Source organism: Dipodomys spectabilis, unplaced genomic scaffold (genome assembly GCF_019054845.1).
Source record: "Dipodomys spectabilis isolate Male_0828 unplaced genomic scaffold, ASM1905484v1 ptg000147l, whole genome shotgun sequence".
Classification (NCBI taxonomy): domain Eukaryota; kingdom Metazoa; phylum Chordata; class Mammalia; order Rodentia; family Heteromyidae; genus Dipodomys; species Dipodomys spectabilis.
This window is the reverse complement of record NW_024870824.1, coordinates 13,400,862-13,414,629: the sequence shown is the minus strand read 5'-3', so window position 1 is coordinate 13,414,629 and position 13,768 is coordinate 13,400,862. Positions and strand designations below refer to the sequence as shown.

General features: G+C 36.9%; 2 protein-coding genes across 6 annotated transcripts in view; one reads left to right on the top strand and one right to left on the bottom strand.

Moving 5' to 3' along the window:
- Nucleotides 1-206: 206 nt before the first annotated feature.
- Nucleotides 207-1,439, top strand: Gpr151 (G protein-coupled receptor 151). The gene has a single exon (XM_042691894.1). It carries the CDS (start codon nucleotides 207-209, stop codon nucleotides 1,437-1,439), a length of 1,233 nt encoding a protein of 410 aa, XP_042547828.1.
- Nucleotides 1,440-4,203: 2,764 nt separating this feature from the next.
- Tcerg1 (transcription elongation regulator 1) overlaps nucleotides 4,204-13,768 on the bottom strand; it is a 62,606-nt gene continuing 53,041 nt past the window's right edge. For 4 of the 5 annotated variants that reach the window (XM_042692027.1, XM_042692028.1, XM_042692029.1 and 1 more), the window contains 4 exons: nucleotides 8,683-8,862; nucleotides 7,837-7,920; nucleotides 6,422-6,522; nucleotides 4,204-5,256 (listed from right to left, as the gene is read on the bottom strand). In XM_042692027.1, coding sequence (XP_042547961.1) covers nucleotides 5,055-5,256; nucleotides 6,422-6,522; nucleotides 7,837-7,920; nucleotides 8,683-8,862 — 567 coding nt within the window. In that variant the 3' untranslated portion in view covers nucleotides 4,204-5,054. Of the gene's footprint in view, nucleotides 5,257-5,524; nucleotides 5,619-6,421; nucleotides 6,523-7,836; nucleotides 7,921-8,682; nucleotides 8,863-13,768 lie in introns of all 5 variants that reach the window. The other variant, XR_006149290.1, reaches the window with a different exon arrangement.

Below are 13,768 nucleotides of genomic sequence, written 5' to 3'. Positions count from 1 at the left end.
CAGGAATATTGTGTGCAGCAAAGAGCTTAGCATTCAACCTTCTTTGCCATTCTGCACTCAGGAAACAAGCAAGGGGAGGGTCCAGAAGTGTCATTTGACACTGACAACAGAGGCTATTTTTCCTTTGTATCTTGTACAAAAGAGCCCAGGCACAAAGACTAACCCAAGAAGCTAGTCTTTGTGCAGCGGGGCTGGACAGAAAGGTGATGCTGACAGCTGCCTTTGCAGACTCCAACTCCAGCCTCATGAACTCATCTTTGGCTCACCTCCACTTTGCTGGAGGTTACCTGCCCTCTGACTCCAAAGACTGGAGGACCATCATCCCTGCTCTCTTGGTGGCTGTCTGCCTGGTGGGCTTTGTGGGGAACCTATGTGTGATTGGCACCCTCCTCCACAGCACTTGGAAAGGGAAGCCATCCATGATCCACTCTCTGATTCTGAATCTCAGCCTGGCTGATCTCTCCCTCCTTCTGTTTTCTGCACCTGTCCGCGCCACAGCATACTCCAAAGGTATTTGGGATCTAGGCTGGTTTGTCTGCAAGTCTTCGGACTGGTTCATTCACATGTGCATGGCAGTGAAAAGCCTGACAATTGTTGCAGTTGCCAAAGTGTGCTTCATGTATGCAAGTGACCCAGCCAAGCAAGTAAATATCCGCAACTGCACCATCTGGTCAGTGCTGGGAACCATCTGGGCCGTGGCCAGCCTGTTACCCCTGCCAGAATGGTTCTTCAGCACCACCAGGCAGCACGCAGGAGTGGAAATGTGCCTCATGGATGTACCAGCGGTGGCTGAAGAGTTTATGTCAATGTTTGGTAAGCTCTACCCTCTCCTGGTATTTTGCCTCCCCTTACTTCTAGCCAGCTTTTATTTCTGGAGAGCTTATGGCCAATGTAAAAAAAGAGGAACTAAGACTCAAAATCTTAGAAACCAGATGCGTTCAAAGCAACTCACAGTAATGCTGCTAAGCATTGAGATCACCTCTGCTCTTCTGTGGCTCCCAGAATGGATAGCCTGGCTGTGGGTATGGCATCAGAAGGTTAAAGGCCCACCACCACCACAAGGGTTCATAGCCCTGGCTCAAGTACTGATGTTTTCCATCTCTTCAGCAAATCCTCTCATTTTCCTACTAATGTCTGAAGAATTCAAGGAAGGCTTGAAAAGCTTGTGGAAATGGATGGTGACCAAAAAGCCCCCAGCTGCCTCACAGTCTCAGGTAACACCAGCTGGTAACGTGGAAGCTGTTCCTGACAAGGTTCCATCTCCCGAGTCTACAATATCCATTCCAGAGAAGAAAACCAACTCACCCAACTCTGGCAAAGAGAAACCTGAGAAGGCAGAGATTCCCATCCTTCCTGATGTAGAGCAGTTTTGGCACGAGAGGGACGCCACCCCTTCCATACAAGACAATGACCCTATCCCCTGGGAACACGAAAAGTGATGAAATCTCCAAAGAAAATCTACAATTTGTTGTCTTTACCGGTACCACTGCTTACTGAGTACTGCTGACCTTAGTGCATAAAGTACAATAAAATTACTATTAGGAATTACAAGAATGCTTCACCTTCTGCATTTTAAAATGTATAATGTGGTAAGTCATTTATCATGTGATAATTATGCTTCAGAATTAAAACCTGGGTGTCCAAAGAATTCGCTGTAGAAAACATTGGTTGTGTAGAGATGCTGTTGCCTGTGACCAGAATCCAGATGTTTGCTCAGCAGGGTCAGTGGCTTTTGCACCTTAGGCCCAGCCCTGTACTGTGCTGGCTGGAGTAGAATTTTATTCCTGAACCCATGGATTCTAATGTTAAAAGTTTATTTCTCATACCCAAAGCTCAAATTAAAAGAGTTTTGCAAGTGTAAATTTTCCTTCCTTCTTTCTTTGCTTGGTATATGTTCTTACTCGATAGCACTTGAGTTTTCCTGATCAAAGTCTACTGAATAGGGACTACTGCCTTATTCAAGTTGGGAGCCATTGCAAACTATAGCTCGATTGGCTAACTTTAACTCAGACTTCGCCTTACCCTGTAAAGGCTGGTTCATTTCCACTGAAAAGCAAAGATCCCCACCTTCCCTCAGTGGGGGGGGGGGGGGGGGGGGGGGGGGAGGGGTTAGCATGAGAGGGAGCAGTCCCCTAAAGCCTCTAAAAATGAAAGGCTTTGCAGCTTCAAGGTCTAAACATTGTAACAACCTGACATTCTATACTGTGATTTAAATATTTTTAAATTGATCTTTTTCTTCTAAAATGCAGGAAAGTCATTATCTACAATGTCTTTTCTCCCAAGAACAACCTAGAGTTAATGATGCAGCCTTAAATATAAAGGAGTTGTAATCTTTGATGCTAAGTGGTATCAACTTTATCTGTACTTATGAATTTGAACCCTGCCCAACTTTGAAGCTATTGCAGAGCTTCTAAGTAATGAAGAATAACAAGCATTTTGGATAAAGTATGAGAAAAAACCAACAAAGTGACACTGTTCAAAAAAATGTACTATCTACCTGACATATGTCACTAAAAACCTTTGTACACCACCTCCAAAATAAAAAGCTAAAAAAAAAAACATTAGGACAGAATTTGGCTAGTAGAAAAATCACAATGGTAATAAGGAATAAAAACCATGTTCTCTGTACCTATAAATACAGTAAAATTTGAACAAGCAAACTGCTGCCTCATTTTATAGTAAAGTAAAATGCATCTAACAAAACATTATGGAACATCTTCCATTATTTGTTCACCCTAGGATATTTTCAAATCCACCCAGGAAGAAAAATTCTTCTAAAACAAACAAGATAGTGAGAGATTGTCTTCTGTTCTTAATGTTAGGTCTGAGATTGTGTTTGTTTGCTTTTCATAAAAGGTCATAGTTTGCTTTTCAACATGGCAAGATATAGATTTCTTTTGACTTGTTCTTTGTAAATTTTACTTAAGCTCACATTTTCAAAAAAAGTAGCTTAATCCAGGAATTCAAAATGTTGTTCTCTGACACCAGTTATTCAAGGATTACATTTAAATTGTGAGACACAACTTAAGAATTTTTATGTCACTAGAAAGTATGGAAACCTGCAGGGTTTGATATTTAAACTTGCAAAGAGATAAAAGCAATGTTTTACTTCATATAGGTGTCAGAGACTTTGATCATTTCAAATTTATCACTTGGAGCAACAGGGCTTTATGGGGAGATGTCACAGGTGAATTGCAGACAAACACATCAAGATGAAGATACACTGCAACCAAGTGTAATTATAAGGAACCTTTCTTGAAGAACTTGATACAATCATTACTTGCTACCTTAAGAGAATGTGAATAGGCCAAGTTTGATTTGCAACTAACTTGAACACTGGAACCCAAATATTTAATAGTTAAGACAAAAGCAGTAAATAATAGATGTTACCAAGTCATTTTCTTCACTCTTCTATACTGTAAAAACTGGCATTAATGAATGAACAAACAGTACTATGTGGAATTTAGAAAACAAAATACAGTGGTGTAGAACTCTGACCTTTGCAGGAAGTCCTGTTTCTGTAATGGTTGTACACTTTTTGGAAAGTAATTCAAATTTATTCATTAAAAAAAAATCACTTGATGAATTTATAAAAACAAATTTAAGAAGGAAAAATATACAAATCCTATTCAAATCCTATTTCTCAATTTTGCAGGTTGAGACCAGTCTAACCCACCAACGACAATTTCAATATGCAGCGCTCAGAGTTTCTAAGGCACTTAGGTTTTGTTGCATCATAGTAGGTGTGAGCTAGAAATTATCCTCTTAATATAAACGTATCTTCTAACGCATTTACTCATTTGGCATGCAAAGACTTATTTATATGAGCAAGCTCAGAGGATCCAACAATAAAATAGGACTTTTTTTTTAACCTGGGGAGGTAAAGCTAGAAAAAAGTCATTAGGAATCAAAGCTAAGTCCACAGTGTGGTTCACAGGACAAACTGAAAGGATGCCAATAAGGCACAAGCCATTGATGTTCACAAAAAAAAAAATAAAGTAAAACAAGGAAATCTTCTATTGGCAAAAAGTATTATTACCAAGTCTTGAACACCAATAAAAGAATTCTCTACAAATTTCTTCCCCTTTGTAGTAGAAAACAGTATTCTGCCCTTAAAAACTACTTAATATTCAAGTTTAGTCAACTTTGGTTTAAAATGAAGACTTTATAAATTGTGTAACATTAATCATATACAATCCACAGATATAAAAAGGGTTGGTTTATTGTAGTTCAAATACATAAACAGAACATTCAAACATTTTAAAATTAAACTTTAGAAACAAAAGTTCAACATTCAAACAGGAGGAGAGTTTACAGAGAACACCCAGAAAGGTAATTTTTGTTGTCTAACCCAGGATATTGGTGAAGATCATTCAATGGCGAATAAAAGATGTTTAACCAGTTCTACTCTGGCTAACACATTAGTTATGAATGTGGTTCCATACCTGAGAAGAAATTACTAAATATATCTTCTCTTAGGCTAAACAACAAGACTTGGCCTATAATTCAGAAGGGATAATCAAAGCACATAAGTGAACATAGAACTATACTGTTCTTTAGAGACAAAGGCAAAAGTACGTCCATTATGGTATTCTTAGCCTCTGGAAGAATTCAATTTTCAGTGTTTTTTTTTTTACCCGCTTTAAAAGACAAAATCAAAACAAACCCCAACTTAGGTTTCTTAAGAGTCTGTGGCAGGTGCATCTTGTGAGTTCAAACCACAAATGCTCCTATGTCTTGCATGTGTAACACTGCTAGAAAGAACATCACCAAGTCACTGACTTCCACATCTTATAAAAGGATGATTTTTAGCTTCAAGATTTCAGATTTACCAGAGACAGCCTATATTTGAGTATGCATGTCAGTCATGCCACACAAAGAAAAGCATAAATATTTCCAGAGTGTTCTGTTCAGAAACGGTTCGTGAATGCTTCTCCTTCTGTTCGTCGGATGGTTTTGCAATAGGTTGACTAATGCACATATGAAAAAACCCTGAAAACTGGCTCATGCAAGCATTTTGATTAATAGATACCCCGGTGGAAGATTATTTAGAATTATTTTGTAGATCGTCTAGTGGGTTCTGATGCTGTAGGAGGTGGGGGTGGACCCCGGCGATCCAGGTCATCAACGTAAGCCACGATCAATTTACGCCTCTCCTCTGGTACACAGTCCAATACTAAATACCGTTTGTCATTTTGCAAAATTTTTTCTACATCTTTCAGGTGCTGATCCGACTCTTGGATTAGCTTTTTGGATCTGAAATAAGAAAAAGAGGTCCAAGAATTACTGACTGCTGTTCATTCATCTTTCAGAAATGAGCTGGAAATGTCCATCTAGCTCCTAATTGTGTTTCCATTTTTTTTTTTTAAAGAAAAATTTCACTGCAGTAGTCACCTTTGTAGTCACCTCAGCAAAGACTCCAAGGAGTGAAAGGGCCTCAGAAGCTGAATTACCCTCCCACCCCTACTGGTGGTCCCTCCAGATCAGGGCTGAGGGTGGGTGGGTAATCTTGCCCATTCTGTACCTGTTCTGTGGATGAACAGAGGACTTCAGTCTGCGGGGCTGCCAATCCCAGCATCTTTCACAAGCTTTCACTTTCACATCTTTCACTAAATTAACTATAAAAATGTAGAAAGAAGTCTTACTTCACATCTAATTTAAAAGCCCAAGCTGATAAAAACATTAAGGATCCTGACCAAAAAATCCAAATGACAAAATACCTAAAAACCACACCCTCAGCACTATCTATCCTCCCGTGCACATACCCTTCATTAAGATATTTCATATTTTCTTTAAAGGGAGAAATGCTGGAGGATGAAACAAAAATGATTTCTTGCATACTGATTGGAAAGCAATGCAAAATTGAATTCCCAATAATTACGGAATGGTGGAAACAACTGGGTATGTTACAAAGAAGTCTTGTTCGAAGGTTTCTGATTTTATATTTTTTCAGATTCAAGTGGATCCAGCAAACTGCTTTCCTCTGAGAAAAATTTTTTGCTAAGCTTAAGTAGATTATTTCAGGCATTAGAATGGTCTAACCACACTGAACAGTCTTCAGAGGAGGCAAAGAAAATCAGTAGTGAAGTATTGTTTTTAAAGTCCCTTGGGACATATGACTTTTATATGGTTAGGAGTACTCCTTAATAATAGCAGTGAAGTGAAAACAAAAGTATGTTTTAAAAACTGAGTGGTAAATAGTACAAAATAAGAATTGACATCTGGGCCCTTTCTTTCAAAAACTTTTTTTTAAAGAACTGTAGATAGAAGCTATGTGTGGCCTTGGATAAAAGTTGGCATCTTCTTATTCCTAAAAATTAATAATGTCAACATGTGTGTGAATGCAAAGTATGCTTTGGCCATTAGAGCAAAGACTAGTAAAGACAACAACTGCCGATATGAAACATTTCACTGCACACACCTATATGTAATAAATTTGGTCTCTTTCAAAAGCGTCCTGAAGTCAGCTTTGGCTGTGATGTATTTGTCTCTAATATATTCTTCAAATTCTCTTTGTTTTTTCTGCAAAACAAAGAAACAAAAAGTAAGATTAAGAGATCCACTCATTAAAAAGTAAACATTACATATTAAACTAGTAATGTGTAAATCACAAAGCAAGATTAAAAACTCAAAAGGGTACTTTTCATAAACTTTTCTTTGCACATAAAGTAATGAAGAGAGGAGAGGAAAAAGAGAACTTAAGAAACTGTTTTAAAGGAGGGGGTAACAATGTTCAACAAGAAATGTACTCATTACCTTACTCATATAACTGAAAACCCTCTGGACAGCATATCTTTACAATAAAATAAAATTTAAAAGAAACCTTATTTTGAGCATTTGGCTTTCTAGTAAGTAAACTGTAATGAGAGGTACACTCTTTGGTATAATGAAGACCATACTGTCAATTGCCAACAGAAAATAAACTGAAAATGTATCTCCCAGCTATTAATTTCTTAGAAACTTTTATTTTGTGGTCTATATATCAAATATTTTATTTACTAGAGTTCTCAAAGTTTGAGAAATGAGTTCTATAGGATTTTAGTTGAAATGATCAGTTAATAAATATCCATGGGAAAAATAAATGTCCATGGGAAAATAAATGTCCATGGGAAAATAAATGTCCATTTCCTACACAGGGATAGGAGTGAGAACAGAACTTGACTTTTAGAAAGCTCATGTACCCGAGGCCCCTCTACTGCAAAATCTCTGGCATATCCAAAAACACGAGACCTTGCTGTGGTGTGCCACTGTAGTGGTTTAAGAATCAGGTCTAAAGTAGCCAGAATCAACTGCTAGCCTGAATAGATCTGTCTAGTGTGACTCAAAACTATTAAATTTCTAAGATCGTAAATGGAAGCTCAACACCACGAAGTAAGACGTTTATAGATTATGCTTTCTTGTTAATATACTGCATCTTTTTTTTTTTTAAAGAAAAGAATGAACTTAAAATCCAGACTCAGGGCCAGGTGCCAGAGGCTCACGCCTGTAATCCTGGCTACTAAGGAGGTAGAGATTAGAGGATCACGGTTCAAAGCCAGCCTGGGCAGGAAAGTCCATTAGACTCTTTCTTATCTCCAATTAACCACCAGAAAACCAGAAGTGGTGCTATGGCTCAAGTGGTAGAGCACTAGCCTTGAGTTGAAGAGCTGAGGGACAGTGCCCAAGCCCCAAATTCAAGCCCCATGACTGACCAAAAATAAATAAATAAATCCAGACTCAGTTCTCATAGACTTGAAACGAAATCACCAACTTCATTTTGGTCAAGATATTAGTGGTGAGCAAGCTTCTAGTTAATATTCATAACAGATAGTAAGTTGAGACACAAAATCCCCTTACCCTGTCACTGGAGGAGAACTTAATGCACCGAGGATCTTCCTTAATGATTTTTTTCACTTCTTTCCACGTAGATGTTAAGGTAATCTTTGAAAAGATTAAGTAAATGAAGAACATTAATACAATTTTCCTTCATTAAGGAGATCAAACTGCAGCACACATGGCACATAATATTACACACTGACTGCACTCTCTTGTAATGCCCAAATGTAACTGGACTAGTTAAGAGACAGGGACGAGCTCTAATGAAATTTGTTTTTGTTGGCTTGTTACAAGTTATTTTCATAATCATACTTTCAAGGTGGCCTAAGACAATTATCTATAAACCCTGTATTTACATGGGCAAACATCATAACTTCTGAAGAGACTATCACCAAAAAGAGAGCAGATAAACAGGAACACAACCTGAACCACAAAGTGTAAAAACTCCCAAAAAGGAAGCTGTAGAATTAAATTAAAAATAGAGCAAAAAGAGATGACATTGATCATGCCTTGTACTCGCAATTTACCTGATTCCATTTTTGCATAGGTACACTAAGTATTATGACTGAAAAAAAAGAGCAAAGAAGGAAGTCTAATTTTAGGTTCACTGATAACACAAAGCTAAAGATATTTCAAATTATCATGGGAGTAGTTATAAATCTGAAAACTGACAAAAGAAGTAATTCCTCAATAGTAAGAATGATGTAACATGTTAGGGGGAAAAAAACCCAGAAGAGTATCATAAAACTTAGGAATTCTAGTCATTCTAGATCAAAAGACTATGACACTAAAAAAATCACATCAGTATACTGTTGAAATTATGAAGTTTCATCTGGATTTAAGAAAAAGAAAAATAGAAAGTCTTACCGCTGAAGTTTCATCCAGAAGTTGCCTAAAGTGCTCCCTTTTCTTTTTGGTAAGTGCTTCAATATGTTCATTGAAAAGCTTCTCTTTCTCCTCTCTTTCTAGTAAAGACCCAGATTCCCAGCGGTGATCTTTTCTGAGGGTCCTCCGAGTATCAGACCATGACACATCTGAAGAACGAACCTATAAATAGGAAATTACATTTATCACCAAGTAATCATTTCATATTTCAGTAAATACTTCAATTATTTAGTTCAAGAATAACTAATCTAGTTTTTGCTTTGAATAGGTGGTTATGTTCAGAAGCTAGTATTATTTTCTAAAAAATAAACGTATCCTCTTGAATAGACTACATTATAAATAAGTTTTCTATTAAAAGGCCATTTAAAAAGCTGAGTACTGGTGGCTCATGCCTATAGTCTAGCTAATCAGGAGGCTAAGATTTGAACATTATAGTTCAAAGCCAGATTGGGCAGACAAATCCATGAGAGTCTTATCTCCAATTAAATACCAAAAGCCAGAGGAGAAGTTGTAGCTGAAGTCCAGTGCTAGCCTTGAGCAAAAAACAAAAAACAAAACAAAACAAAAAAAAAAAAAACACAACTTCAGGGGCAGTGTCCAGGACCTGGGTTTAACCCTCAGGACTGGTACACAGACACCAAGTGTACATAACTCCATCTTATTTAGAATTCATTCAAAACTGACTTTATTTTAAGCCTGATCTTTCTGTGCTCAACTAAAGTATCAAACAATTTTAGAGATGGGAAAAAATGGGAAAATAATTTAGTTAAGTCCACAACCGCTACAAACTTAAAACTGTACTTATATATACCCATCAATTAAGACAGTGGTAATTTTTGTCTTCTGGGGCATTAACATTAAAAAAAAAGAACCTTGAGCTCAGTCTAGTCTTATCAATTACCTAAGCACATGCAAAAATTAATCTTTCAATAGGTGCAGAAAAAGTATCTGGTAATATAATGCCCTTTCATGACTTTAATTCTCAATGCATTAGTTAAAAGAATTAAAGGCCACCCATGACAAAACTATAGCTAACAGCTAACATCAGCGTAAGGCTGAAAGCTTCTGCTTTATGGCAGACAAAACATCAGGGATGCCCTCTTCCAGCATTTCTTTTCAGCAATTAAGCATGAGAAAGAAAGACATTCTAACAGAAAAAAAGTGAATATGTCTTTATTTGCTGATGATTTTTTTTTTGCCACTCATGGGGCTTGAACTCAGGGCCTGGGCACTGCCCCTGAGCTTCTTTTGCTCAAGGCTAGCACTCTACCACTTGAGTGCCACTTCTGGCCTTTTCTGTTTATGTGGAACTGAGGAATCAAACCCAGGGTTTCATGCATGCTAAGCAAGCATTCTACCACTAAGCCACATTCCTAGCCCTGATGACATAATTTTGAATAGCAAAAAACCTGAAGACTGTATCAAAAAAACTTCGAACTAAATTAAAGCTCTAAGGTACAACATGGGAGAAAATGTATGCAAATCATATATCAAACAAAAGTAGGCACCATTTTTATAAACTAGTAAGTTATCAAGGAAATTTTAAAAAAATTTTTTTTCAGGTAAGGAGTAGGTTTATTCATCGTTCTGGCTGACATCAGGCCATCTTGGCCCTCCACGCGGGAGGGAAAGAGAGAGAGCTGGGAAAGAGAGAAAAGAGCAGAGAGAGAGCTAGAAAAGAGAAAATAGCTAGAAAAGAGAAGAGCAAGAAAAGAGCAGAGAGAGAGCTAGAAAAGAGAAGGAAAGAGCTGAGAAAGAGCTAGAAAAGCAGAGAGAGCTAGAAAGCTTAAAAAATATTTCTGACCATGATACCAAAATACAAAATAGGGAAAAGACAGTATCTTCAAAACCCACTGTCAGTAAAACTGATTATCTACATGCAGAAGGATAAAATCAGATCATTTCACACACACGCAAAAATACAATCAATACAGAATGGAGTAAGGACTTAAGATCTGATGTGCCTAGGTAGGCTCAGTATATAAAGCATGAGATTTTTTTTATTTATGCACGTTGTTACAGGTAATTTTTCCAATATGTCACAAAAATACAGTGGTAATAACGAAAGCAATAACAATCTCGTTAGATGCTTATTGAAACTTTGCTATTTGTTCCAAGTATTACTTATTTTAATCTTCACTACTGCTATGATTAAGTATTTCATTACCTCCATTTTATTGATGAGCAAATTAAGTCTTTTAGAATTTAATTTATTTTTCAAATTTACATAATTCTTTAGCATTTAGTCTAGGTTTCTGAACAAAAAGTCTGTGGTAGTAATTTTTTTTAATCTACACCCTCAGTTTACTAAGTATGTCCTGAAACATTCTGTGGAAATGTCACTGAAGAAAACATCATAGTTCTTGTAGTAGCTCTTTACAGAATTTCATCTCAAGACAACATACTAATGCAAATTGTTTAAACTCAGCTTTTCAAATGTACATACTTGCAATTTTTGCTTTCTAATGGCTTACTCTTCTCAGTTTACATATGTGTTAGCAATTCTGAGCTAATTCATTAATACTTTTGTCTCAAATTTTATCCCCTACAAATCTCTGAAGCTACTGATGCATGGTTATGAAAAGAATGTATGCTCTAACATAAAGATAACAAAAATGCAAATTCAATAAATACAAGCAGCAAAACATCAACAACCTGAAGGTATACTTGCTGTGATAAAAATTGTCCCCAGATACTAAGTATCTGCCAAGACACAGAAGACACTGACCATTAAGTGACTGATTCCAAGTTTGAGGCATGTTTGAAGAATGTACAGTAAGAGAGTAAAAGGATTTCTGTAAGGATCATGATAACTAATTACAATATCATAACACATTTCAAATTTGTGACATGTTTGTGCTCTCTCAAACCACCAATTCCTAGTGACTTTAAGACTTGCATGGTATGGTGGTGCATTCCTGTAACCCCTAAAGTCCAGATGTTGAGGTAGAAGGTTCTCAAGTTTAAGACCAGCCTGGACTACTGGAATAAATAGACAAGCAAGCAAGCAGGGTAGTGGTGTAATCCTAGCTACTCAAGAGTCAGAATCTAGTCAGCTTGGCTTTAAACAGAGAAGTCCATGAGACTGTACCTCCTAAATAAGCAGCAAAAAGCTGGACTGAAGTGTGGTTCAAGTGGCAGAATGCTGACTAGACAGCCAGGAGTAAGCATTCCAAGTTAGAGTGCAAGGTCCTGAGTTCAAGCCCTACTACTAGTGCACACGCACACAAGCACACATGCCAACACACAAACACACAAGACAAAATGAAAAACTACTATATATGTACAAATGAGATTGCATCCAACTAAAAAGCTTTTACACAACAAAGGAAATAATCCACAAAGTGAAGAAAGCCCATAAAATGGGAGAAAATATATGCAAATCATACATCAAGAGGTAAATATTAAAAGTATGTAAGAAATCAAAAGAATAAAAGTGAATACTCAAATTTTTAACAAATGGGCAAAGAACCTGAGCAGACATTTCTTAAAATATGACACAAAAGAGGCAAAAATTATATGAAAAAATACTCATCATCACTATTCATCAGGATAGCACTCAGCCTTAAAAAAAGGAAATCCTGTCATTTACAACAACATGGATGAAACTGCAGGACATTCTGTTAAGTGAAATAAGCCAGTCATGGAAAGACAAAACTCACACAATCTTACTTGAATGTGTAATCTTTAAAATGGAATTAAAAGCTGGGTGCCAGTGGCTCACGCCTATAATCCTAGCTACTCAGAAGGCTGAGATCAGAGGATCACAGTTCAAAGCCAGCCCAGGCAGGAAAGTCCGTGAGACACTCATCTCCAATAAACCACTCAGAAAATCAGATGTGGTACTGTGGCTCAAGTGGTAGAGTGCTCTCCTTGAGCTGAAGAGCTGAGCGACAGCAGCCAAGCCCAGAGTTCAAGCCATACGACCAACCAAAAAAAAAGGAACTAAAGAAGTAGACAACAATGTGATATCTGTCTAGAGGGACAGAAAAAAGTGAAAAAGCAGAAAATGAGGATAATGTCAAAAAGTACAAAGTTTCAGATAACAAGAGTAACATTTGAAATCCACTGCACAGCAGGGTGACAGACAACAGTATTTATTATACATTGAAAACCACTAAGTAAATTTCAAATGGCTCACCACAAAAAATGGTAAGTATGTGAAAGTAATGATTATGTTAATTCACTTGATTTAATTATTCTATATTGTATACACAAAATTACATTGTACTCAATTGTGAATAAAATTATGATTTCTCAAATGAAAATATTAATTTAAAAAAAAGGACAAAGTAACAGAAGACATAACAGGTCGGGCTGGATCACCAATACAACTGATGGCTATAGTACCAAAAGCTAGGCTGCACTACTGCTAATGTTAGGAAACAGGGAAAAATGAAATAGGGGAAGATGAGATGGGAAAAAGGTGAAACTTGTTTTCTTTAATGCTGGTCAAAGAACCAACATCTAAATGTGTAAGATAAATAGCAGAACAGAGACCACAAAATAAGTAAGATGCTATCACTTCTGTCAAAGAGCATGTTTTGTTTTTATAGCATGAACAGATAGGGAAGCAAATAATTATATACACCATATGTAATCAAATGCTACAGAAGTATGTGCTTAGCATAGGGTTATAGAAGAAATAGTATAAGAGCTGGGAGCAACTTCAGACACTGAAGACAAAGACAATTTTTCATGAAGTGGAATAATCTCAAAGCATTTTTATAAGACAGAGGAACAGAGTAATGGTGAGATGAAAGGAATCATTACAGGTTAAGCTCAAGAAGTGAGGAAAGCGAAGGCAGTAGGATAATGGTTCAGGAGTCAAGAAATGATCTTTCATCTTATGCTAAGGAGTTGATAGTCACAATGGTACACACCTAAAATCTCATCACTCATTAGATCAAGGCAAAGGATCATGAGTTTCAGACCCTTCTAGATTAGGAACTATACTGACTCAAAAAAAAAAAAAAAAAAAGTAACACATAAACAGCTGAGCAGATAAATCTGACCTAGAGGCAACTGCTAAACCTATGGAGAGCCTTCACCTCCTTCAAATAAATCA

Bases quoted from the DNA above. Each gene is read 5' to 3' on its own strand.
- Gpr151 (XM_042691894.1), top strand. From the start codon at position 207: ATGCTGACAGCTGCCTTTGCAGACTCCAACTCCAGCCTCATGAACTCA.